The sequence below is a fragment of the Salvia hispanica genome, chromosome 5 (assembly GCF_023119035.1).
Source record: "Salvia hispanica cultivar TCC Black 2014 chromosome 5, UniMelb_Shisp_WGS_1.0, whole genome shotgun sequence".
Classification (NCBI taxonomy): domain Eukaryota; kingdom Viridiplantae; phylum Streptophyta; class Magnoliopsida; order Lamiales; family Lamiaceae; genus Salvia; species Salvia hispanica.
In genome coordinates, this window is record NC_062969.1 from 11,549,332 (window position 1) to 11,576,004 (window position 26,673).

At 34.3% G+C, this 26,673-nt stretch overlaps 4 protein-coding genes across 7 annotated transcripts; 2 read left to right on the forward strand and 2 right to left on the reverse strand.

The window, feature by feature from the left end:
- Positions 1–862: 862 nt before the first annotated feature.
- Positions 863–2,824, forward strand: LOC125188306 (putative pentatricopeptide repeat-containing protein At3g13770, mitochondrial). The gene is made up of 2 exons (XM_048085081.1): positions 863–1,357; positions 1,632–2,824. Exons 1-2 carry the CDS (start codon positions 871–873, stop codon positions 2,687–2,689), a joined length of 1,545 nt encoding a protein of 514 aa, XP_047941038.1. The 5' UTR covers positions 863–870; the 3' UTR covers positions 2,690–2,824.
- Positions 2,825–3,252: 428 nt separating this feature from the next.
- Positions 3,253–5,677, reverse strand: LOC125188308 (zinc finger A20 and AN1 domain-containing stress-associated protein 8-like). Of its 3 annotated transcripts, none has more exons than XM_048085082.1 (2): positions 5,547–5,677; positions 3,253–4,018 (listed from the first exon to the last, which is right to left on the reverse strand). In XM_048085082.1, exon 2 carries the CDS (start codon positions 4,004–4,006, stop codon positions 3,512–3,514), a length of 495 nt encoding a protein of 164 aa, XP_047941039.1. In that variant the 5' UTR covers positions 4,007–4,018; positions 5,547–5,677; the 3' UTR covers positions 3,253–3,511. The 3 variants fall into 3 exon arrangements, with proteins under 3 accessions (XP_047941039.1, XP_047941040.1, XP_047941041.1); XM_048085083.1 differs by lacking the exon at positions 5,547–5,677 and adding an exon at positions 5,315–5,463; XM_048085084.1 differs by lacking the exon at positions 5,547–5,677 and adding an exon at positions 5,411–5,434.
- A 3,839-nt stretch (positions 5,678–9,516) lies between these two features.
- Positions 9,517–12,030, reverse strand: LOC125189294 (zinc finger A20 and AN1 domain-containing stress-associated protein 8-like). Of its 2 annotated transcripts, none has more exons than XM_048086586.1 (2): positions 11,907–12,030; positions 9,517–10,324 (listed from the first exon to the last, which is right to left on the reverse strand). In XM_048086586.1, the coding sequence occupies exon 2, from the start codon at positions 10,311–10,313 to the stop codon at positions 9,792–9,794; it is 522 nt and encodes a 173-aa protein (XP_047942543.1). In that variant the 5' UTR covers positions 10,314–10,324; positions 11,907–12,030; the 3' UTR covers positions 9,517–9,791. The 2 variants fall into 2 exon arrangements, with proteins under 2 accessions (XP_047942543.1, XP_047942544.1); XM_048086587.1 differs by lacking the exon at positions 11,907–12,030 and adding an exon at positions 11,669–11,880.
- Positions 12,031–21,230: 9,200 nt separating this feature from the next.
- On the forward strand, positions 21,231–25,298 carry LOC125190113 (serine/threonine-protein kinase Nek6-like). Its single transcript, XM_048087313.1, has 14 exons — positions 21,231–21,497; positions 21,577–21,701; positions 22,278–22,344; positions 22,482–22,547; positions 22,642–22,688; positions 22,778–22,823; positions 22,910–22,990; positions 23,073–23,115; positions 23,207–23,259; positions 23,560–23,641; positions 23,716–23,765; positions 23,877–23,950; positions 24,055–24,106; positions 24,190–25,298. The coding sequence occupies exons 2-14, from the start codon at positions 21,583–21,585 to the stop codon at positions 25,132–25,134; spliced, it is 1,725 nt and encodes a 574-aa protein (XP_047943270.1). The 5' UTR covers positions 21,231–21,497; positions 21,577–21,582; the 3' UTR covers positions 25,135–25,298.
- Positions 25,299–26,673: the final 1,375 nt, after the last annotated feature.

The following is a 26,673-nucleotide window of genomic DNA, read 5'->3' on the forward strand; positions in this document are numbered from 1 at the left end:
GAGAATAAAGTGAAAAATGAAAAAAAGGTAGAGAGATGAAGATAGAAAAAAGTAAGAGAGAATAAAGTGGGTGTGAAAAAATGTGATGACTTTTACTAAAAAGGGAAATGACTCTATTACTATGGAACGGACGGAAATGGAAAAATGTCCCTATTAATATGAAACGGAGGGAGTATTTCTTATCAATTCCACTGTATTTTTATGAAATCAATAAAGTATTTACTTGATGATTAAATCACAATTATAAATAGGATATAAATATAAAATCAATCATCGCTAATTCTTGGAAGTAGGGGTGGGAATACGGGTATCCGTGGATACCCGACCCGAAAAAACCGGGTATCCAAACCCGAAAATCATCAAAATGTCTATCCAAAACCCGCTCCGATATATTTTCGGATACTCCAATACTCGCCGCGGTATCCATATCCGACGTATCGGGTATCCAAATACCCAACTCTTTACATGTGTTAATAATTAATAGAAAAATTAAATTTTATATATTAATAGAAATATAGAAATATGTATATTGACTAATATCTTTAATGTTTCATTTATTTTGTAGTATAAAACTAAAAAAAATGGATCACTTTTATTTTAAAGTATAAGATTATATTTAATGCAAAATGGCTAAACATAATTTAAAATATCCTTTAAATAATATATTGGATATTCGGGTAATACCCGATACCCATTCGGGTTATCCAATACCCGATTTATCTTATATTTCAATACCCAATCCCACACCCAATTCCATAAAATTGGATATTGGGTATCCAAATCCGGCAAATATCGGGTCGAGTACGGGTAAATCCAATACCAGATATCCGTATTCCCACCCCCTACTTGGAAGCCAGAGCTCTAAGAAGAATGCTGAGAAGAATCACTCAGTTTATCCATCACCGCAATATCCAAACCTTTATATCAATCCGATTAAACAGAAATTTCTCAATCCACCAATCAGCGAAGCTCCATTCCTTCCCTCCTAATTCAAACATCGCAGCATCCAGTTTCAACCTGAATCATTCGCCATCGCAACAAATTCACGGACAGGGCCACGACATGAGATTCATGGAATACGATGCTCTGCTACGGGATTGCGTGAGCCGGAAGCATGTGAAAGCAGGCCAAACGGCTCAATCCCACATGATTAAAACCAGTTATGCTCTCCGTGTCTACTTTGGCGGGAGGCTTATCGTCTTGTATTTGAAATGCGGGTGTTTGGCTGACGCGCAAAAGGTGTTCGACGAAATGCCACACAGAAATGTAGTGTCGTGGACCGCGATGATTTCTGGGTATACCAAGAGCGGGTTTTACAACGAAGCTTTGCATCTCGTTTTGGAGATGCTAAGATCAGGTATTCTGAAATTATGAATTATAAATTTATTGTTACTTATAAGATTATGAACAAATTAGTAGGGATTATTGAACTTAAATTTTTTATTTTTATACTTATAAGCAGTTTAGGAGATTTACCAAACACTTTACAAGAGTTTATTTAAGGGATTATAAGCTCAGCCAAACATCCTCTAAGTTTGTTTTTAGATAATGTAGTTCTTCAAACATGATCACTTTGGCATTCTTGCTTTCCCTTATAGCTATGAATGATGATATGTTGTGATAGTTTTCAGGTACCAATCCGAACGAGTTCACTTTCGCTACAGTGGTTAATCTTTGCACGAGTGCTTCCCAGTTCGAATGTGGAAGACAAATCCACTCACTTATAGTTAAGAGCCCTTTTGAATCCCACATATATGTTGGTAGCTCACTTCTAGACTTGTATGCCAAATCTGGAAATATCCATGAAGCGCGGCTTGTGTTTGAAGGTTTACCAGAGAGAGATGTGGTTTCATGCACTGCTATTGTTTCGGGTTATGCTCAACTAGGATTTGATCAAGAGGCTCTTGATCTGTTTTGTGAGTTGCAGAGCGAAGGAATGTCTTTTAATTATGTTACTTATGCTTGTGTTTTGACTGCACTTTCGGGGCTTGCTGCGTTCGAGTATGGAAGGCAAATGCACGGCCGTGTTCTCCGATCTCACCAATCCTTCTACATTGCCGTTGAGAATTCTTTAATTGATATGTACTCAAAATGTGGGTACCTGGTTTACGCTAGGAGGATCTTTGATGCAATGTGCGAAAGAAGTGTTATCTCGTGGAACGCAATGCTGGGAGGGTATGGCAGACATGGAGACGGGGAAGCTGTAGTCGAGTTATACAGTAAGATGAAGAAAGAGAATAAGATCAAGGCTGATGGCACGACTCTTTTGACAGTACTATCCGGGTGCAGTCACGGAGGAATGGAACAAATAGGCCTCCAATTCTTTGATGAGGTAGCATCGGCGGGTGGTGTTGATCTAGGTATTGAGCACTATGGCTGCATTGTCGACTTACTCGGGCGTGCTGGTCAGCTAGAGAGGGCGTTGCATTTCGTGAAAGAGATGCCTCTCAAACCGAATGCTGCTATCTGGGGTTCACTTCTGGGTGCGTGTAGGGCTCACCGGGACTTCCAAGTTGGGAAAGTTGCCGCCGATCGTCTTCTCGAGATAGAGCCGGAGAATGCAGGAAACTACGTGATGCTTTGTAATGTATACGCGTTAGACGGGAGGTGGCACGAGGTGAGGAAAGTGAGGCGGTTGATGAAGGAGAAGGCGGTGGTGAAGGAGCCGGGGAAGAGCTGGATCACGTAGGGACAAACCCTTCACACGTTCTATGCGGGCGATCGATCCCGTCCCGACAGTGAGGAGGTGCTGTGTAAAGTAGGGGAGATGTCGGATCGGGTGAAGGCAGCCGGATACACTCCAGACCTGAGTTCCGATGAGCAGAAGGGGAGAACCTTGCTTGGGCATGGTGAGAAACTAGCCCTAGCTTTTGGTATGATGAATGTTTGTGAAGCAAGGCCTATACGCATAATGAAGAATCTAAGGATTTGTGTTGATTGCCATAGCTTTGCAAAGTTTGTATCCCAAGTTTATAGAAGGGAATTGTTTATCAGGGATAAAAGCAGGTTTCACCATATTGTAAATGGAAAGTGTTCTTGTAGAGACTATTGGTAAGACTTCTTTTTTCAATGACACAGAAATTCATAACTGTTTCTTGGACTCTTACTAGCTTCCTCGCCGTCGTCATCCACGGACCCGGGCTCAACAAGAAGCCCGAAGCCCAACTCCCGACTTTTTAAGGTAGAAACGCCTCAACTAACCTGCTAACTTGGGGCAGAGGGAGTATCTCTCTACACTAGTAAATTCAGCAATACAACATAAAAAGATGATCAAGTTACAAATTCCACAATAATAATGTTATTCAACAGCTTGTACACACTGCACCAAACCAAAGTAATCAACCCTAGCCGATTTGACACACGACTCCACAGTTTCCACAAACCACAATCTCTCCCCCTATCTTTGCCCCCCAAACACCACCCAACAAAGTCTGGAGACGCGGACAATCGGCAAGACTTACATGACGAACCATCACCGGATACATAAATAGAAGAGCAACGCGAAAGCCTCTCAGATCTTGTCGAGCTTATCGGCTTTAACCAGAGGGTTTGCCTTTGCGATGGCTTCTTGAGCGGCCGACCGGTAGTCGAATGGGCACTCATGTTTGTCTGAGTAGCGGTGCACCGAGCAGAAGAGATTTCCGCACTTGCAACTGAAACCGGTCAGGCCCACACGCTTGCGGCAGGTGGTGCACCTGCTTGGTCCCTCCTTTGGCTTCGGCTCGCTCGGCACTGGGTCAAGGGTCGGACGAGGGGAGTCGAGTTTTAATTCGACTTCCACAGTCACTGCATCAGCAGGGAGGGGCTCCTTCTGTTTGATGCTGCCATTGACCATGTTCTCAATGGATGCCGCGGCAAACTGGGCCTGCTGCTGTTTCAAGACCATGTCTTTATGGCACTTCGAGCACATGTTCATCGTGGCAGCGCTTCCGAAGAAGCCGCAGTTGTTGATGCAGAGAATCGGGCCTTCTCGAGGTTGGTAGCCGGTCTCCTTGGAGGACTCCATTTATGCAAGCTTCTGCAATGCACCAACACAAGCGCCCAATGCGATAAGACTTTCTTACTATTAATTGAGCTCGCAAATCACATCAAGACAACAAAAGTCACATGTATTACAAGCATCATCAACACTATGCTCAAATTCAATCCCGTCTTAACCCAGTCAGTGGTGGATGAATTTCCATCACTAGGTGAATTTCAATCTTGTAATATCTGCATTCACCCCCAATTACAAGAATGCAACGTGAAAGAGACTAGATATAGTTTTTAAGATTTTCGACAAAATGCTCAAGAATGTTAAAAGCTTCTCAAAAGCAGCCCGAGTAACATGCACAGACCAATTTAAACACCCTATAATCATGCAATTTTGTAATAATCAATCAAATAAAAATCCCAAAACATGGACAGGATGTCAGTGGAGCTATATTAGACAACCCAAGGGGAAATCTACAGCTTGTTATCCAACCAAAAGTTGCTTCATTTTCACACATATATACTGCATCAGGAAACAAGTTTTCAGAAAGCTACTTCAAAAATCCTTGACCGAAGGCAGCCCACACTACCTATATTATCGACTTCAATAGCATGATATTACTGATGCAGTTACCGGTCTAAATTTAATACTACTCCATAAATTGTTTCAAACTATGTTGCATTGTAATAATAAGAGAAAATCCGGCTAGTTCAATAACCTCAACACTATTTCAAGAGCACAAGCATAGCAAAAACAAATCATCATAACAAAAGGGACCTGAAATATCAATAAAATAACCTATATATTCACTGGATGCTATATCTATCCATCATCTACATGTGATTCCTCACCCCACACCAACCCTATCAATATCATTCCAAATGATTTCTTCAATACCCTATATCTAAATCATCTAAAGAAACATTTAAAAAGGAATAAGGCAGGAATACAATTATCCTATTCACCAATTTATTCTGAAATAGCACACCTAAATCATCATCTGATAAACACTAAAAGAGACACCACTTTTACAATCAAATCAAGAAAAACATGAATAACACAGCTGATAACAAAACCAAATTCATCCTCTTTTCTCAAAATCGATCTAAAATTCATGAGTCAATCAAATTTAGCACAAATAAAACGCATGCACTATAAAACTTGCAGAAGCCAAATATCACAAAAAAAACCCAAATCAGAATAAAAGCAGACCTAAAAAGCTCCAAACATCTAATAAGCTCCTAAATCCCCAAATCAATCGATAAAAATTCAATCTTCCGGAATCAATTACAGGTCCACAACAAAAAGAAATCGAAAACCTAATGAAAATGAAAATCTAACCTTCCAATTGATAAACAAAGAGGCGTTAGGGCGATCGTAGGTTAGAAAAAAAATAAAAATAAACGAGCAATAACTTAATTATATGTATTTCCTAACCCACAAGAAAAGCAATAGAAGAGAAGGTTGAAGACGCAAAAGATTCAATTTTTGGAAGCAACACAAAGAACCCTTGCGCAGATCACTGAATCTGAGTCTAATACAATCGAAAAATGCAAACGGGGATAAATAATACCTTAATCAAAGAGATAAATGGAGCAATTTGAGAGGTGGGGAGAGACCTCGATATTGAATTATGATTTAAATTAATTCCGCTGTATCTGCATTTATTCTATTCGAAAACAGAGGAAAAAGGTGACAGTGAGGAATTAGAGAGAGGGTCGGTGCCATTTACGTATTTTGCCCTCACCAAACTTTGTTCTTACCATTTTGCCATCGCTCCACGATTAATTTATTATTACTAATATTTTATACTACCAATAATCACTACTCATCATATACTACTAATTGTTACTAGTCTAAATTAATGGAATTTATGTGCATTTAAATAACAAATGAATGCATTTTTGACCTCAACTATTTTTGCTCGAACAACTCATTAAGTCAAATTTCGGTAATATTAGCTTGTTTGAGGAGTACATATGATCATCGAAATCAACTTTTAAGGAATTATTGTAAATTAAGTATTGAGTAAATTGGTTTATTTAATGAAAAGTGATTTAGAAACATGTATTTGCTTCAGTAAGATATTAATCTAGAATATTTTATCATTTTTTTTTATTTTTAGTTAATTATGAAATTTTCAATATCTATTAAGATTATAATAACATTTGATTATGAAATTCTAAAATACAACGAATCATATATATTCTTCAACAGTCTAATCTAAGTCCAATCGTATGCTTGAATTCCCTTATTTCACTTCAATTCATAATTAATTACATAAAAGTCGTAGATACATATATATTGTGCATAAATATTAGTACTACTTCCTTTAAGTAAATTTAAGTGTGTCTCATTTAATTTAGGCGATATAGATGACTTCCTTTAATTTGATGTTCATTAAAATATTCTTTTGATATCAATTCTTACACAAAAATAATGACAATGGTAAATAACAGAATTAATATACCTACAAAAGCATGTGAAAATTATATATCTACTGCTCCTACTATTTTTTAGAATGGAAAATACTACTTCTAGTTAACAAAAAATCAAGGTATAGTAATCTGATATTTTAGTTATAAGAAATTTAAACGAAAAATGCAAATACTATATTCCAATTAGATTTGACCAAAATACAAAAAAATATATTTGAGAAATACCATGTACTATCATGCATTTCGAATGAAATATCATGATACGATTATTTATACGAGAATGTCATGAAACGATTTAAAATTGATATGTATAATTATGTAATAGATGAATTAAGATTTTGACATGGTACTTAAATTTGAAAATATTATGTCATGAATTAGACATTTTATTCGAAATATACTAATACTAAGTATATAAATATGTGAATACTGGATAAATGTATTTTTTTATAAGGATATATAATTTAATTTAATTTTATAGTTTAAGTTAACCAGTTCCAAAAGAGGTATGATATATATTAATGAAAGTATAAAATATAATTATGAAAAGATAAGAGCATTGTGATTTAGAGACATGTGTCAAAAAATTATTGTACTAAAAGTAAAATTAATCGAACTGAATAAATTAGTAAATTTACAGAGTTATGATTCATTCCAATAGTAAACTTGTAATTACAGTAGGAGTAGTAGGAGTATATTTGAATTCAACAATAAAATTGAATATTCGTCCAGTCCACAGCAAGGGCATAATCGTAATTCCGAAAGCCCAAGAATGAGTATGAAGTGCAGTTGCAATTGAGAAGCTCGGAAAATGGCGGCAGCAGCTGCTCTGAGACCGTATAATCGGGTTGTAATTAGTGAATGCTTGGAAGAAAGTATTTATGGAGTGATTTAGAGCATCCGCAATGGTCGGCTAGCGACCGGCTAGCCGATTCGTCGCGCTGGCCGATCGAAGAAGCCGAACCATTGCAATCGGCGAGAGCGAAATCGGCGAGCCGATCGGCGTGGGCTGGCCGATCGCTCGGCGCTGGCCGATGCGCTGGCCGCCATTGTGGCGGCCCGATCGACCAGCGATCGGCCAGCGCCGAATTTTGTTTTTTTTTTTAATTCTTTTTTTAAATTTTTCTTTTAATTCTTTTTTAAAAAAATTTAATTCTTTTTTTTAATTTTTGAAAAACTATATAAACACGATTTTCTTTATCTCTAAATTTCTGTACAAGAGCAACATCTAGCGATGGACAACAACAACTAGCCCAATACAAAATTAAGACCTAAAACAAAACATGTCATACCGTCGGGCCGGGGGCCTCTCCGCGCCCCCGACCCCTATGGTGCAAGGGGGCGTCGCCCCCTTTGACCCCCTCGGGACTACTCGCTGACCGGGCAGCGAGACCCCCGTTCGGCTAGCGGCAAACTAACACAAATTCAAGGCATACTAACATTTTTTATGTATTTTTTTAATAAATTAGTGAGGAGTAGAGTGGGGCGGTGGCTCGTGTGTGGAAGCCCGGATTTTTTTTATCTATGTAATTTTTTTTAAAATGCAATTAATGAATTTTCCCAGTATATGTGTAAATAAAATTTAATTCCGTAATTTAATCGTAATTTTAATTCCGTAAATGTAGTATATTTTGAATTATTTTTATTGCGGCTGGCCTATGGCTGGCCTAAATCTGATGTGGCAGGTGGATTTTTTAGTGTTGCTGACGTGGCAGGGGAGAGAATGGCTGGCCTAAGCACCATTGCGGATGCTCTTAACGTGCAGTTGGGTGTGGAATATGAATTGGTTAATACCTTCGTACATACTTGTTAATTCATGTGCAAGTATCTGGGGTGGTTGTTAGTTTCTTCTATTCCCAGAACTAGTATTTGAGGATTGAATTTGCTGTTAATATGCGATTCCACATTGCTGTTCTGCAATGTATCAACATGCCTTGCTCTCACAATATCCAATTCCCAGACTGAAAGGTAGAAATGTATCCAGATGGATGTTTCTACTTCTTTGTTATCAGCTCAAACGTTGTTTTTGTGCAAATCTTCACTCTCTATTGTTTAGATTGTTAGTAGTATGTGTTTCAGTGTTTGGTTGGGCCTATATAATACCAACATTAGAGTCTTTGGAAACAAACATCAACCTAAGTGCTTGGGCCTCATATTCTCATATTTTCCTACCTCGTGTTTCCTTGTCCTTGTGTATCTCAAAATCAGGCATTGATAACGCAGAGAGTTTTCCGACATGGAAATCAGCCTGACAGATTTTTAAAAATGAATACCAAAGTGAGTATTTGGGGCTGATATTCATGTTCACTCTCCCCTGTATATTTCTCAACTCGCGTTTTCTTGCATGCAGCATGCCTACATTATACCAACACAAGGTAGAGAATTTTGAAAAACAAACATCAACTTACACAAGGTATACAAGTTTTGTTTAACTTTGATGTCTCTTCTTCTTTTGCTTCCATCCCTTGCATATTTTTCTAATTCGCGTTTTCTTGCTCAGATGCTGTTGTTGCTCCACTAAAATTTTCTAGTACTACAGTAGGAACCTGCATTGCATTTGAGTTTCCATTGCATTTCACCATTTCGTCGAAGCAATGAAGCACTCCACAAGGGCTCAATGATGAGCTAAAAACTGTTGCGTTATTTTTCTATGCGATCTCAAGATCATTTTTGTTACATATTTTTACTTATTGAAATATTCCTTCTTTGCAGTTTCTGTTGTATCATTGAAGTTTGGCTATTAGTAAGATGCAGCCGTGCATGCCCGACCCCATCGACGTTCTGCATCGTTGCAACTTGCAAACTACTACATTGTTACGGTGACTTGAATATGCACTTCTTTAAATATTGTAAGCAAACTTGACTAATTTCAAGTATACAATGTGTGAGTCTTGAATCAGATTATCCAAACACTAAAAATTTATGCCATTAGATGAGTTTGAACTTGTATCAGATCATTCAAACACTACAAATTTATGCCATTAGATATGAGTTTGAACACAATTCATTATGAGGGGCGAACAACGAGCAAGAAATGTATAAACCATATACGATGATCAGTAGAGTAAATGCAGAAACATGAGAATAAAATGATGCAGCAAGATGTGAAAAAGATGGGCAACTTACAAATTCCACAATAATGTTATTCAACAAAGAAGAGCAAATAACAACTTGCACACTGCAACCAAACCAAAGTAACCCTAGCCAATTGAAGCACGACTCTAGAATAAGCAACAACCCACAATCACCATCAACCCTCCCCTTCCCTTCTTTTCTCCCTACACCACCCAACACAAGTCTAGAGACACAGCACAATCGGCATAGACGAACCATCGACATTTTAAAGATAGCAAATTATCATACTAGGGCCCAGTGACCTTTTAGATCTTGTCCAGCTTATCAGCTTTAACGAGCGGGTTCGCCTTTGCTATGGCGTCCTGAGCAGCCGACCGGTAGTCGAACGGGCACTCATGTTTGTCTGAGTAGCGATGGACCGAGCAGAAAAGGTCCCCACACCTACAGCTGAATCCAGTCAATCCCACGCGCTTGCGGCAAGTGGTGCACCTGTTTGGCCCCTCCTTTGGCTTAGGCTCTGAGCTCTGGCTTGATGCCAGATCAGGGGTCAGTTGAGGAGAGTCAGTTTTTAATACAACTGGCTTAGCCTTCACGTTCACCACATCAGCAGTAAGAGGCTCGATCAGATTGCTGCTTGAGCTGCTGCCATTGACCATGTTCTCGATGGATGCGGCGGCAAACTGGGCCTGCTGCTGTTTCAAGACCATGTCTTTATGGCACTTGGAGCACATATTCATCGTAGCAGCACTGCCGAAGAAACCGCAGTTGTTGATGCAAAGAATTGGGCCTTCTCGAGCTTGGCAGCCAGTCTCCTTGGAGGATTCCATAGATCCAATTCCTACAAAGGCAAGCAACAAATGTGAAGAAGGTCTCCAATGGTAGTCGGGATCATGTACCTTAAGCCAAGTATAATAACAACACAGCTACAGACATCAAATAGCCCAGCTCAAACTCACTTTCATTTTGAAACAAGCAACCACCTAAGAATTTTTAGAACTTCGTAAATGCAGCTCAATAAACCTACACGTAAGTGAAGACCACAAAACATCTATACCAGCTTTGGAAAATTTATGCACTAAGCCGTAACACACATCCCATGTATTTATGCATTAAGCGGTAAAATGAAATTTTTTCAAACAACATTAGACAACCAGCACCAAAGAAGTCATTAAAAGGTCACATTTTATTATCAAAACTGGCTAAAAAAGTCTCCTTTTTGACCCATCTCACCGTTACTGCAGCATGAGACGGGTTTTGAGGCAGGAAGTTTAATCACATCCTCAACCATAAAAAGGAGCCCAACAGCTTAATCAATTGAGCATTAAAAGTTCAGTACCATGAAAAGACTATACTTTTTCAAATAAAAACAAAGATGAACCCGATTTACAGAATTTCAACAAGATGAGAAAAAATAATCCCCCAGTGAGATGAAATCCTCTACAAGTGACAAGTGAGCAACATTGACAACATTTTATAGAGGATAGCCATATGACGAAGGTCATCAGAACAAAGGGACCAACTCTGAATTATGTAAGTGAAATATCAATTAAAATGTGCACATCAATAACCATAACCTTCGAAATTGACCAGTCTGCTATACACCTAGTGTTCCCATATGATTTCTCAACATAAATAATCGATTAGAGTCATCCACGAGCATAAATAAATATCATAGAGTTACTATTCTCGTCATTCAATATAGTATAAGCTTTAATTCATTTCATTCAATACCAAATATATAATCATCTATTCGAGAGCATGAGAAGGGAGCAACAGAATTCATCTCAAATATATAATCATCTATTCGAGAGCATGAGAAGGGAGCAACAGAATTCATCCCAAAAAGCTAGTAAACTAGAGAACAACATAATACCTTCATAAACAAATCAAGAAAAATATCAGCAATAAAATTGAGAACACAACCAAATAAAGCCTTCTGGATACGCGATTCCATATGGAAAATAACAGGACTCTATTTAGCTTGTCACAAGAAAAACCCACAATTGATATATCATGTATAACTCCTTTACCCTAAACCTAAAATTCCCAAATAAACTCAAAAACATAAACATTAATCAATAATTATACCGAATCAATCAAAGCTTCACAACATCAATTAATCATCAAGGCAATTCCTAAAAAAAATGAAAAAAACCTTAGCAAAAAAGACGGGAATTTTCACCTTCCGAGATGACAAACAAAGAGGCGTTAGGGCGATCTTAAGTTAATGAAAATATCAAAGAAATTTTGTGATATTTATCCTGACCCACAAGAAAAGCAACAAAAAGGAAGGGAGCGGAAGGCAAAAGATTCAATTTTTCACATAAATTACAAAGAACCCTCGCGCAGATCAGTGGATCTGAGTCCAATAAAAATGGGGAAATGGTAACAATTAATCAACAAACAAGAGGAAATAATACCTTAATCTAAATAGCTTAATTTAACAGATAATTGGATGAATTTGAGAGGTGAAGAGAGAAACACAGGGACCGGGTGGGAAGAGAGAGACGAAAATGAGGCCTTCAATTTGTTATTCAATTGTAATTTTATTTTCGTTTTTAAATTATGGTAAGGAAATGGGAGAAGACTCGTACATTCTGCCCTCACCAAACTCACGTTTTACCGATTTGCCATTGGGGAAATGTATTTTGATGATCTGTCTTAATTAAATTTGATTTTTTTTTTGTTTTTAAAAATATGTATTTTATTAGATATTTTTATTCGAGGTGGTGCCACGTCAGATCCATTTCAGCAGAAACTAAAATTCGAAAATTGCAATAATATATTTTAAAATGCTGATGATAAAGTATTTTTGAAAGTTTTGGGCATTATTCATTAAGCGAGTATGATTTTAAATTTAAAATGCTAATTACTCCGTACATTATATTATGATTTTATCATTTATGACATTGTCAAACGTGATTAGATATACTACTATATACTCAAATTCAATACAGTGGAGTAAAATTTAATTCATTTTGACCTTGACTAATTTAAACGCGCTGTTTAATTTTCATGATTAAGAATTTATGGCTAATGGGCTGAAATACTATTTAGGCAATTTATATTTTGACAAATAGGAGAGGCCCATTTGCTTGCTAGATTTTGTAATTCATCCAATTTAATAAACATTTATGAAACTTGAATCTCCATCGCGTTATTATATTTATAACTAAGTAATTAGTGAGCACAATAAGTGTCATATACATAAGAGTTAATATTTTTCTTCTACGTTGCCAAACAAAGATACCTATAGTGATGATTAGACTTTTCATAACCCAACTAATTTTTTTGTCAAGACTTAAGTCTTAAGAGATAAACATGTATTTTTGATTGGTCATTTATTTGTAACAACAAGTCATGATGAGACTAGAGGTGATATCTTGATTGAGAACTTCATATAGAATCTAAAGTTGAAAAAAAAATTAAGGGATTGAGATGTTGAATTTTGTAGTAGTGGGAACATAAACTTTTGCTATGTTCTATAGTTAGTGGTCTAAATTACGGAGTTTTATAAAAAATTACTATTAACCTTCGTTTTCTAAATCCAAATTAAAAACTCAATCAACTTACTTGATAGTGTGATCTTTGTGGCTTGATTTTGAATATGGCAATAATTTCTGCTTAGGAACGCTGCAGAAGTCGCTTGATTGAATGACAAAATTTTCTTCTGTGTAGAGACAAGATGTAACAATAAATTAAAAATTCTAGAGAACTCAAGATAGATTAACTCACAAAAATATCACTGTATTAATCTCAGACTATTTCTTCCATCACATTATGAAGTTTTTTTATAGGCATTAATTCTTGACATATACACAAATAAAATTTAAAGGAAATAAATTAGAAAATAAGAAATAAAACTAATTGATATAAGAAAAGATATTAAAATCATAATTGACTTCATATAGGAATTAATTCTTAATATATTCACAAATAAATTAAAAAGGAAGTAAAATTAAAAAGGAAAGTAATTAGACAATAAATAAATTTAAAAAAATTCGTAATTATATAAGAAAAGAATACTAAAAACGTATATAATTGATTTTTTTAATTTTTCATCCACACTGAGTATCACTACATCATTACTAGAACGGATAAGAGAGGCCAAAAATTAAAGCTCCGTAAATTTCGAAAGCCTTTATAATACTCCCTCCTTTTCTAAAAATTTGTCGCTATTTCCATTTTTGTCTATTTTTAAAAATTTATAACCTTTCATTTTTTCCATTTTTAGTAGTGGAATTCATATTCTATTAACATATTTTCATTCACATTTTATTATAAAACTAATATATAAAAATAGAACACGCATGTCATTAACTTTTTCAATCCACTTTTTATTACATTTCTTAAAAACCGTGTTAGATCAAATGGTGACAAATTATGAGGGACGGATGGAGTTAAAAAATTAAATCATGTTTTGAAGTTCATATGATATACTCTCTCTCCCTCTATTTCATAAGAATATACATTATTTTCTTTTTATCCTGTTTCATAAGAGTATGTATTTTCTAATTTTAGAACAAAAATTCTTTGTAATGGGAAACTCATACTCAACTAATAATATCTTAATTATTTTTTCTTTCTAACTCTTTTACTTTACTAATTATACGTAAACTCATTTATAATCTAAAATGTATACTGTTGTGGGATTGAGGAGTAATAGTCAATTTTATCACTTGATACATCAAGAGATTCACTCCCTCCATCCGGGACGAGGAGCTTTGATATGTCATTTCAGTTTATCCACAACTAAAAATCTTATTTTATTTTTATTATAAAATGACAAATAATATATTTTATTTATATTTTATTATTGTAAAATTAATATTTATTTATTTCTTCCGTCCTCATAAAATAGACAAACTTATAAATGATATGAATTTTAAGTGTAATTGGTAAAGTATGACAAAAATGGTAAAAGTAAGAAAGAGAGAAAATGAAATTGAAGGAATTTTGGTGGACTATGGAATCCATATTAGAAATGATGTGTATGATTATTATTTGTTAAAAAATTCATATTTATACTTGGTTTAATTCCCATATTAGAAATGATGTGTATGATTATTATTTGTTAAAAAATTCATATTTATACTTGGTTTAATTTTAGTGGACGTCCCAAAATAATAAATTAAGTTTATTTTTAGAGTATGAATGGAGTATAAAAATGAGAATTTCATTTATTTTATGTCATTATAGTACTGTATATCTATATGTCTGCTATATATGGGACTTAATTATAATCCTCACGAATCATTTCTCTGACGAGGCATTCTACTCATTGGTTAAAACAAGAAAAAAGGAATCGTTTATGGGGATGTAATCCATTAAAATGACTATATATAATAGGGAATCATTTTCAATTCTTAAATTGTGGAATGCACAGTATATTCAAGTGAATTCACATTTCACAGTTATGACAGAACTCTCATTTTTAAATCCACCACATCAAACAAAAATTTCATTCTATTTTACAATTTTATATTCCATCCGTCTATAAAAAATAATTTCATTTATAAATAATATGGATTTTAATTAAAAAATTAATAAAAGAAAGAAAAAGGGAAAAATAAGTAACATAAGAAACAGGGATAAAAAGTGGAATACAGTATTAGAGAAAGGAGTAAAAGTAAGTAAAATATTAAGGAGGAACTTTCCATTTTCAGAAATTATATCAACTTTTATAAAAATTTTGAAATGACAAAATGAGATTATTTTTCATAGACCGAGAGAGTAATTTCTTTTATAAATAATTTTTTGACGTAATTGTTATACTCATTATATACGTATCTATAAATTTGATTAACAGATATACAGATATTATGCACGTAATCAAATTTTGCAAATGTCAACATCGAAAACCACTTTCCTTTGATTAGCCTATATATCTGTATATATAATTTTTTATTTTATGTTTTGCTATCGTACGATATGCTGTTAATTGCCCTTCAAATTTTATCTTGACTTCGAAGGTGAATAAAGGTTAAAGATCTATATAGGGAATGGTGAAAGTGAAAAAATATAAGATGGGACTACTTTATTTTAGATAATGTTACCCTGTCGTTTCTAGTAGGTAAATTTGGAAAGATTCTTCTTTTATTTAGATCAAGGGAAGAGATATTGACGCAACGTTTTTTAATTAGACTAAGGAGGAGATATTGATTTTTAATATTATGAAATTTTTAAAAAGTTATATTTTTTTTCACAAATTTTAAAATTGGTAAATAATATTACGAACTTTATTTCGGATTTGTTTTTGTCCACGAATAAAAAAATTCACACAAATAATATTATGATACCGATTTTTTTTTTTGTAATTTCTCGACAACAATTCTGAGAGTTTCAAGTTTTTCAATCTTTGAAGATAGTTTTTCTTGAAGCACACTCTCCAAAATTGTTCTTCAATCTATTAAAATAACATGAATTTTTTTATTCGTGGGAAAAACAAATCCGGGGTAAAGTGATATTATTTGCCGATTTTAAAGTTCGTGGGAAAAACTCAACCTTTTGAAAGTTTCATGATATAAGATGTCAATATCCCTTAGATCAAGGTATAATATTGTTCTTGCTAATTTACAGTGGCAAGGATCACTTAAAAGTCCGTTTGAGCGGGATCGTGAGCAATCGGGTTGGTCATGGAAGACTAGCATGGAGGAAAGTTGCTCCACCACGTGCACAACTCCTTATGGTTTATTCTCCAATGACGGCTCAACACAAAGGAGAGATTATTCAGATTTGAACTCCCTGAGATTGAAGATAACTTGTGTGTCTTTTGCAAAGAAGAGCCAGAGACCGTTGATCATGTTATTTTCGGATACAGGTGCTCTAGTAGATTGTGGTATTTCTGTTGCGGCTGTTGGAATGTATCTCTTTGTTTTCCTATAGACCCAGTCTCATGCTTCCTCAGCTGGATGGACGCTCCTTTCATCAAATTTGATAAAAAGTTGTAGTGTTCCCTCTTCTATGTGACAACATGATCCGTTTGGTGGCTGAGGAACAAAATTGTTTTCGAGAAAATTGTCCCAAGTTGCGAAACTGAGAAGAGACTCTTACTGTGTAGGCTAGGTTCGTGGGCTAAGGGATGGTGTCCAGAGTTTCCATCTTTACCGGAGCAAATTTATGATGAGTTGAGCCGGGCTAAGGGACTGACATCAAGTATAAGACTAAGGTTGCAATCAAAAATCACTAATGAGGTTCGTCTTGCCCCCGGTTTGATGTAATGCTTTGTTGGCCTTGCTTGCTCGGTTGCTTGGTGGCTTTTTGCTTGTGGTGTGAGCTTTGGTCGTTTGTCTGTTTTTGCTTTTAGTTTTTTGTTGGTGCTTAGTTTTTTCGCTGGTCTTGGTAGGTTTGTATTTTTGTTGGGGAATTATTGTTGAACTCTTACTCACCATCTTTTAATTTGAATCTTTTTTTTATTAAAAAAAATAAAATAAAATAAGAATCACTTGAAAGTTAAAACATCCCCCGATACATTTTCTACTATACTAATAAAAGTTAAGACATGTGGAGTTTTTTACAAAATCTATAAAAAGAACTTTAATTCTAACTTTCCCATACTATCAGTATAAAAGGAATAAAATTTCAATTTTCTCAAATTTCATTATTATTTGAATTAAAATACAAGAAAAATGAAATGAATTAATGATAATCATCATAACATAGTGGTGTGTCTCATATATACAGGATTTTAATGATATATTTTCTACTTATATTTCTATATAGGAGTATTTGTTTTATAAGTTAAATTTGTATAACCATGACTACATATCACTTTTATTAAAACAATTCATTTAAAATACATTAATTAACATCGTGCATATAGATTCTCATCTTTTTATTACTCCATTTTTAAAAAATCATGATTTTTATTAATATACTATACGTATAAAATAGAGGTGTGAACAGTTTTTATAAAAATAAAAAAGATTAAATTTTACTCTCAAACTAATAAAATATGATTAGTGTAAAGTCATTCTTTGAAGAATTGGCTACTTAAAAGTACAAATAAATAAACGAAAACGAAAAATTTGATTCCCTTTTAAATTAAGTATACTAGGAAGTTTATTAGGAAAGTTGAAATTTGAATACTATTTATATTATAATAATGAACATCCACATGTCTAATTTTTATTAGCGAGTGTAGTAGGTGATGTATTAAGAAAGTTGAAATTTGAATCCTTTTCTATTATATTACGGATATTACATGTCTAATTTTTATTAGTACAGTAGGAGATATATTAGGAATGTTGAAATTCGAATACTATTTTTATTATTATAATGAATATTCACATGTCCAATTTTTATTAGTGTTGTAAAAAATGTACTAGGTGATTCCTACCGAAATTACAGGCACTTCGATAGATGGGAAAAAAATTTAAAATTGTTTCATATTCAAAAATAGAAATTGATTTTTTAATTATTTAATCAAAGATGAATGAATCTCATGTCACTCGATTACACCATCTGGGTTCGCTAACATTTTTGAGACAGATGAATGAGGAATGTTTATGAATTCAATCTATTAATACAAAAGGACATAGTGATTGAAATGCAATGAAGAAATTGAAGCCAAATGCATTAAAACACCAACTTATTTTGGCCTATTGTCATCCATTAAGTTATTTGGTTATTTCATATTAATGGCGCCAAATTAAAGTGACAAATAAAATCTCACCGATGTTTAAAGTTGAATCATATATAGTGCAAAATACAAGAGATTCGAATTGCTCAAATAAGATAATTGGTCATAATGTCATATAGTCTCAATATGTGAAGTATCTCAAGAATGAACAACTATGAAATTTTATAGTAGTAAATAAATAACATTCGGCGAATTAAGATACTATTTTTTAATATTTTGAAGCGGATCGTATATAAATATTCGATAAATTAAGTTACTTAATAATTAAATGTGATATCAAATACAAATCGAAGCGGTAACGGAACCACATTTATTAGTGGTGGGGCTATTAACCTCACCACAATTTCTTTGAATTATCCCTAATCATCCCACTTTATGTATAAAATACAAAAATATTAAGTTATGTCCATAGTCGCAAAATTTAGGCCCCTGCTTCAGAGCTAGGCTCCGCCTTCGGATAATTATTTTATCAATAAAAGGAAAAGTCAGACCACTGCAAGTAGCAAAACTCAGATTGCGAATTTTACAGTTAATATATCATGTAAATAAAATTAATGATATATAATAATCGTAATAATACCATAAATAATACTTGTACCAACAGCAATAATTTCTTTCAGTGCAATAAATCGCTTTGCCTCATGGTAAAGCTATTTCAGCCTACTACAACTGTCAATTTGGACTTTGATGCATATGCTTTATAAGAAGTACTAGTACTATAATTACTAGAATTAAGGATTAATTAGGGAGGAATGAGGATAGAGGAATACCGAAAGTTTTTTTTTTTTAGCAATTATATGTATATATTATACGTCTATTATAGGAGAGGGAAACTTAGTTATGCAACCTGTTGCCCCATTATTATTTTTTTGAAAAACCCATAAAAATAAAATAGAGTGAAATATGGGCTGGCTGACGATTAATTTCCCACCGACAAAATCTTAAATTCTTTTTATTTTTTTCGTGGTTTTTGGTTAAAAAAAAAAAGAAAAAAAACACACCAACAGACACTTAAGGGCCAATCCACAATATAATTGTGCCCCACCAATTTATATGAACGTTAAAAAAACAAATTTTCTATAGTGAAAAAACCAACTCTTTTGTCGCTCAACTTGACATTTTACCTCATTTACAATTTACTACTACTACTATAGAAATTAGTATGATGAGGGAATGATTTATTTATTTGATGGGATTTACTCCGTGTTAATCCCAATATCTAAATACTATAAAATAAACTTCATCTATAGAGCTTCAATCTTATCGTTAGTATATATACCAGGACTAATTAAATTTTATTGTCACTTAGTTTTCAAATATTTATCTTTAGGCCCTCATCATAACACTTAATAGCATAAACTAATTCAAACTTTTCAAAAAATAATCTTAACAAAATGGTGTCAAAATGTCTTCACCAATATCTAATAAAATAAAATGTAAAGAGCGAATGAGCTTAAAAACAAGAGATCTTTATTGAGAACATTTTGAATGCTAAAAAAGAAGGATAAAACGAAAGAAAATAGTCAAATCAATATTTTTGAAAATTGACGAATAGCTTGCTAATTAAATAACGACTGCATATAGATGATTTTTTTTCTCAATATATTTCCATTTTGCACACTCAAAACTTAGGTCGAAGTTAGATCAAACCTGCCCTATTTTAATTATTTCTCTAATCTACTCATTAGTACCGGGGCTCTTCTATTATGAGGTAGCAAAACAATTTTTGTGGTTTAATCATTTAATTATAAAGAAACCGTATAATACGAACCACATATATAATTGATGTCATCAATCGGATAAACATTGTTTGTAAAATTTAATTAATGAAATTGATATAATGATCGAAGCAAGCCAAATGATGTCAAATCAATGTACTAAGCATTGACAATTACATAGAGTAGCATTTAATTAGAATTGGTACAAATACATGCATCATTTGCAAGTTAACATATATTTTTCTATAATTAAGCATGGGGTCCTTGAATTTTGCCCTTTATCACAATTGAATTTTTATTGTTATTTCTTAGCATCCACTATTAATAAATAATTACGCATATTTGTCCACCTTTATACTTTATTAAATTTATTTACTGGTTGTAATTAGTGGTGGGGTTTGCTTGATTGTTTATAAAGAGCCTTTAACAAAATCATAATAGTATCATTAAAATTTCATAATTTTCTCTCTTTTTTCCTCGTGGGGAATCTTTTCCGGCCACTTTAAGCATAAGGGACAACTGATTAACAGAAAGTTGAATTTAACTAACTATGAGAGAAATAATCTCGTGTAAGTAAAAAACTAAATTAAAAATGTTGAGTTATAAATATGATACTATATCCTATGTGATATAGTGAGTCATGTGACAATGATGACGTTTAAGGTGACTCATATCATAATATAATCGATAAATCATGTAATATAAATATTATTAGGAAAAAAAGATACATGATTCGTATCTACAATCTACAAACATAGGCATAAGGGAACAACATATTAGAACAAAGAAATATGTAAAAAATAAATAAAACAAAGACTTCAACGTGGTGAGAAGATTTATAAAACCTTTTTTTTGGGATGAAGAATCTGATTGAAACTCTAGTGTTTTTCTTATTATAGGTAATATACATTTTTAAAATAGACAAAATTGGGTATTTTCCAAAAATTTAGAGAGAGAATGTCTTTAGGTAGGGATGGTGACATAATAACTGTATTTCATCTTCTCAATTGAGTGATTTATTCCATTCTTTTAAGTTTTAACAGTGTGGGATAAAATAATCAATTTTCCATCATTATGTAAAATGCAAGCAAACTTTCTTGGCCCTCCCAATTTGCTCTTCTGCACCCATCGGCCATCATTCATTTCCCATCTCACATCTCTCTCACACACACAAAAATTATTAAAAAAAAAAAATGAAGTAAAAATAAATGTAAGTTTCAACGTTTCATTATAGTCATGTTACTTTTTTCTGCAGGTCTTAATTACAGAGCCTACAGCAATAAATTCCCAATATTTATCTACCTTGATCAACCAAATTTATTATTAAAAATCCATACTTTCTTATTTAATTCAGTATAAATATATTTATAAATCTGGGTTTTTGCAATAATCAATATTGCTGTCTCCTGTGCTGCATCTTCTCTCTCTAACCAAACCCACACACAGACACACACACTATATTTGTTGCCATAATTGTATCACGTAACTTTACACCTTCATTTCCCCCATTGCTATAATTACTGCCAATTAAATTCAAGAACTCATCTTTTGAAGGGCTCTTCAGCTTGAAGCTGCCGCGAGCAAACACTACCCACGATTTCGGGTCCCTTTTTGCAGAGGAATCTCGATTTTCCAGCTCGAATTGAAGCAGGGTGAGTGCATTAATGTATTGATTTTGGCTAAAGATTGAATCTTTAGCTGAAAAAGGACTGACCCATGTCGGATTTGAAGGGGTTGATGGAGCCGGAGAACTGGGATTCCAAGTCCAGAATGGAGGATTATGAAGTCATCGAGCAGATTGGAAGAGGTGCTTTTGGAGCTGCCTTTCTTGTGCTCCACAAGACCGAGAAGACGAAGTAAGAACTTTATGTTTTCAGCTGCGTTTATGGCTTTGCATGCATAATGTAGATTTTTTACTTCTTGTTCTTGATTTTGTGTAAAGTGAGAGAAGGGCATGTTTACTTGGGCTCACGAACCTATTAGAGGACAGTACATCTTTCTTGACTTGTTGTTCTTGATTTTGTGTATGAGAGGGAGATAGATAAAGTGAGAGAAGGGCATGTTTACTTGGGCTCATGAACCTATTAAAGGATACATCTTTCTTGATTTGTTGTTCTTGATTTTGCCCCTGTACGTGTGTGTGTGTGTGTGTGTGTTGAGATAGAGAGAGAGAGAGAGATAAGAGCATGTTTATCTGGGCTAATTAGAATGCAACTTTCTTGACTTCTTATTCATTGATTTTGTCCTTAGTGTGTGTCTTGAGTATCTGTCTGTGAGAGAGAGCATATTTATTAGTGAGTGCAATTCTTTTGCAAGACACAAAATTACAAAACAGAACCGCATTTGTGTTCAAGAATTAAAAACACAATGCATTGTAAGCGAAAGGAAAATTGTAAGGTTCTAACTTGTACTTATAAATCTCACTTAATTAGGTATGTGCTAAAGAAGATTCGAATTTCGAAGCAGACTGAGAAGTTCAAGCGCACGGCTCACCAAGAGGTTTCTGAAAAACTTAGTTCTTGATTTCTCTGTTTTCTTTATCATGATATAATCTTTGCCTAGAATTGATTCAATTTGCATGTATATCATGTGAGTCTTGCTCTATATTTTGTGATGTTTGCTTGCTTTCGTTCCAGATGAACTTAATCTCAAAATTACAACATCCATATATTGTGGAATATAAGGATGCTTGGGTGGAAAAGGTACATTGTAGTTTCGTGTCCTTTTATGTTGATTGAAAGCTATCTCCGCCTTTCATGAAGTTGATGCTGAAGATACCTGTTTGTATTTGTGTAGGGAAGTTACATTTGCATTCTGACCAACTACTGTGAAGGTGGAGACATGTGAGTAGAGCGGACGAACTGATCGTTTTTGTTTCTTTGAGTCATGTTGATTTCTCTCCTTTCCTGTATTCATCTTTCCACTTATGCAGGTATGGGATCATAAGGAGGGCAAGAGGATCATATTTCTCTGAGGAGGTGACTAAATTTGCCAAAATTCTTGAGGAAATTTAATTCTGTTTGCAAACTCATCTCAAGTATTGGAATTTTTCTGTTTGCTTCAGAAAATATGCAAGTGGCTTACCCAACTTTTGTTGGCTATCGACTACCTGCATTCCAATCGAGTCCTTCATAGGGATCTCAAGGTTAGTTCTGTGCTCAACATAAAGCAAAGATGCATATTAGTATGGCCTTGTAATGTGACTGTTGTTGTTTGTTCTCTTTCAGCTGTCAAACATATTTCTGACAAAGGAAAATGATATCCGTGTTGGTAAGAAGGGGAAAGCAAGTTTCGCAGAGTAAACTTGGACTCCACATAACTGATTACAGTTGCTGATGTTTGCTCGCTGTTTGACTTATAGGTGACTTTGGGCTAGCAAAACTTCTCAACGAGGAGGAAGGCCTTGCTTCTTCGGTATTTATAACTCTGCAAGACTAGACATTTGTATTGTTTATGAAACATGGATATACAGCTTATTATGAAAACCTCTTGATTTTACCTATGAATACTAGTTTTGAACTGTACTTACATACCGGGGTTTATGAAAGAGCTGTGCTCGATTCATTTGGCTGACCGATAGTGCGAGTGAATCGAGAAGTAGGAAGACGATAAAGTCCTGTGTAATGTATTAGGGTGATGATGTTATGTATTCTAAAGTTACTCATACTGCTTGGCCGTTGAATTTGTGGATGATTAACGTATTTGACCCTCTAGGTTGTTGGAACGCCGAATTATATGTGCCCAGAGCTTCTTGCAGACATCCCATATGGCTATAAATCAGACATATGGTCACTAGGTAATGAATTTGATCGAATCAATCTTAGCTAGTTGTGTTTCAATTAGTTAATGACGAATTGCTGTTTTTCATAGGTTGTTGTATGTTTGAGATTGCTGCACACCACCAAGCATTCAAAGCTACAGTAAGTTGATTCTTGATTTGCATAAATCACTACCAAAAAAGAAGAACACTGTGAACTATTTTTATTCACTATTGCTATGATGTGTTGTTGCTAATATTAAAAATGAAATAGGATATGGCTGGACTTATAAACAAGATAAACAGATCTTTGATCTCTCCACTTCCCATTATCTACTCTTCCACTCTGTAAGTCCTTCACATCGACTGCGATTATATAAATTTCGTCGACACGAATATCAAGAAATGGAACGGGGTAAATGACATTGGTTTCTTGTTAATTATCATCTCAGAAAGCAGATCATCAAGAGCATGCTGAGGAAGAGCCCGGAGCATCGGCCAACGGTGTGATTTCATACTCATTTGATGTTGTTGCTCTCGTTGCTGAAAGCATCACGATCCTAATTCTGTGTGTTTGCTCGTCTTAGGCTGCGGAGCTGCTTAGACACCCGCATTTGCAGCCCTTCCTCCTCCGCTGTCACAATCCGTCAACAGTGTTTCTTCCAGTGAAGTCCCCGTCTCCAAGCAAGATCAATGAGAAAACGGCGAAATCCTCGCCTAGAAGCTCGTCCGGTTCTAGGAAAGAGCCTAGGGGGAGAGAGTTGAAGATGAAACAAAGGGAGCTGCTCCCATTGTTCGATGAGAATGCAGATATGCCTTATCCGAAACTATCAGATGGTGACGAGTTGGTGGAATACAAACTCGAGACAAAGAGAGTCGACCCCACGAGCTATTCAGGGAAGATCTCCCACGACAGTGAAGACTCCAAGAGCGGAGATGCGAGCTGTGAGACCACAGCTTGCAACGGAGATGATCTGGAAATGCCACCAAACGAAGCTCGTTCACACGAGCAAGACACGCATTCCCCCAGCTGTGCTGCTCAACAGGTTGGCGAAGCTCGTGAAAGTGTAAAGACAGAAGCAGACACAAATGCAGACGACGCTGCAGTCAAGATATGCAGCGAAACAGCTGAATCCAACACGGTTTCCTTTAGTCATGAAGGCGTCACGCCATCAACTGAAGAAGCTGTGGTCTCCAACGTCGTTGATGAGACCAAGGCGGAGCCCTCAAGCGAAACGAAGGAAGATGAGAATGAAGGCACACAGCACGTAGTAGGGAAAGCATCACCGGGCGATGATGCAGCTGAAGTAGTAGAGGAAGGTAAGGGCGATCCCGAGGCAGCTGTGCCACGACGAGCCGATGCCTTGGAGTCGTTGCTTGAGCTGTGCGCACGTCTGCTCAAACAAGATAAGTTCGATGAGCTATCGGGCGTGCTCAAGCCGTTCGGGGAAGACATGGTGTCTTCCAGAGAAACAGCAATCTGGCTTACAAAGAGCCTAATGAATGCACAGAATTTGCCAAAGGAGTCTTGATTGTTCAAGCGTTAGGGACATGATCAAGAACTTGAGACTTCTGATTATTTAGAAGAAGTGTGTGTGTGTGTGTGTGTGTGTTTTTCTGGGCTTGAATGTGTAATTACTTTGCCTGAAAGATTGGTGTTGTTTTTTTATCAGGAAACATGTGCTACTTTTTTTTACCTTTCTTTGAATGTATCAAGTTCAATAAAAATGTCATACTTATAATTGTCACCTCTTAGGAATTCTTATATTAATATAACTATTTTTATTTTTAACTAAAATTCAAAATTAGTTCTAAATATATGGTTGTTTTATAATTTTGATTCAAATAATCATGTTTTGTACATTCGTAATATGAAATCAGTCTGTTTTTTGTCTTTTTGGACGGAGATGTAAAAACTAACTTTCAACCGGAAGTTATTTTTTAACAGGAGTGATCAATTGCTAACTAATTAGCAATCTTAAATTAAGACTAAATTTTAGTTAGAAGATCTAGTGGTTGAAATAATGATACATGGATTATATTTTGAATTAAAAAAATTCATAAATAAAATTAAAGGGTAATAATGTCAATTCACTCTCATTAAAATCATCTTAAAACTTTAAATTTACGTAACTTTTTCGATTTAAATTATTTTTTCACAAAAAATATATCAAATTAAAGATAATTTTATAAGGATTCCAACGAGATCTCAATTGCATATGTTCCGACGACGTTCGGATGATGAAATTTGATATTTTTTATTTTAATTTTCGTAAATGTTGATAACCAGATTTTTATTAACAAATACATCAAAAAATCTCAATAAAACCATGTAAAAATCTCAATAAATATGTATTGATATTTTCTTGTACTAGTGTTGATATTCTTATGGCATATTTGTTGATATTTGTAATACACTATGTTGATATAAAAAAATATTTACGAAAATTATCATATGATAACATAATGACGATATTACCCTTTTGTTGATATTTTGTCTACTATTTATTGAGATTCGTAAGATTTAATTTCACACACTCATTTTAAAATCTAAGGATAGAGATTTGGTCTTGATTTTAGATTAGGATGCTATAAGTATTAGAATATGACCATTTTTTAATATATTCAGTAAATGACTTATATCTATTTGACCGTCAAATTTTACTGCTCCATCTAAAAGGGATTAATTTCATAAGTTCAAGATGTGAAGGTAGGACTGTAGGAGTACTTAACTTTATGTTGCGGACCAAAACTGTAAAATGTTCATATGTTTAGAATTAATTTTAATTTTTTATTATAAAGTGTGAATGGGTTTTGTTTTTCCTTTTTTTGGGCGACATGTATGACTTAGTGAATTTTCTAAGCAAATTAGCTATTATTTCATTGTCCAAATAAATATATAGTTGGGAGGCTAGTCACATCAATATTGATTCAAGAAAAAATATGGGGTCTATTTTAAGATATTAATTGTCCTAATAGTTGGAAAGATAATTATCTCCTCCAAATATGATAAAACATTTGATCAAAGTTTGAAATTCGACATTACTGGAACAAGTTTTGTTGTAAAAATG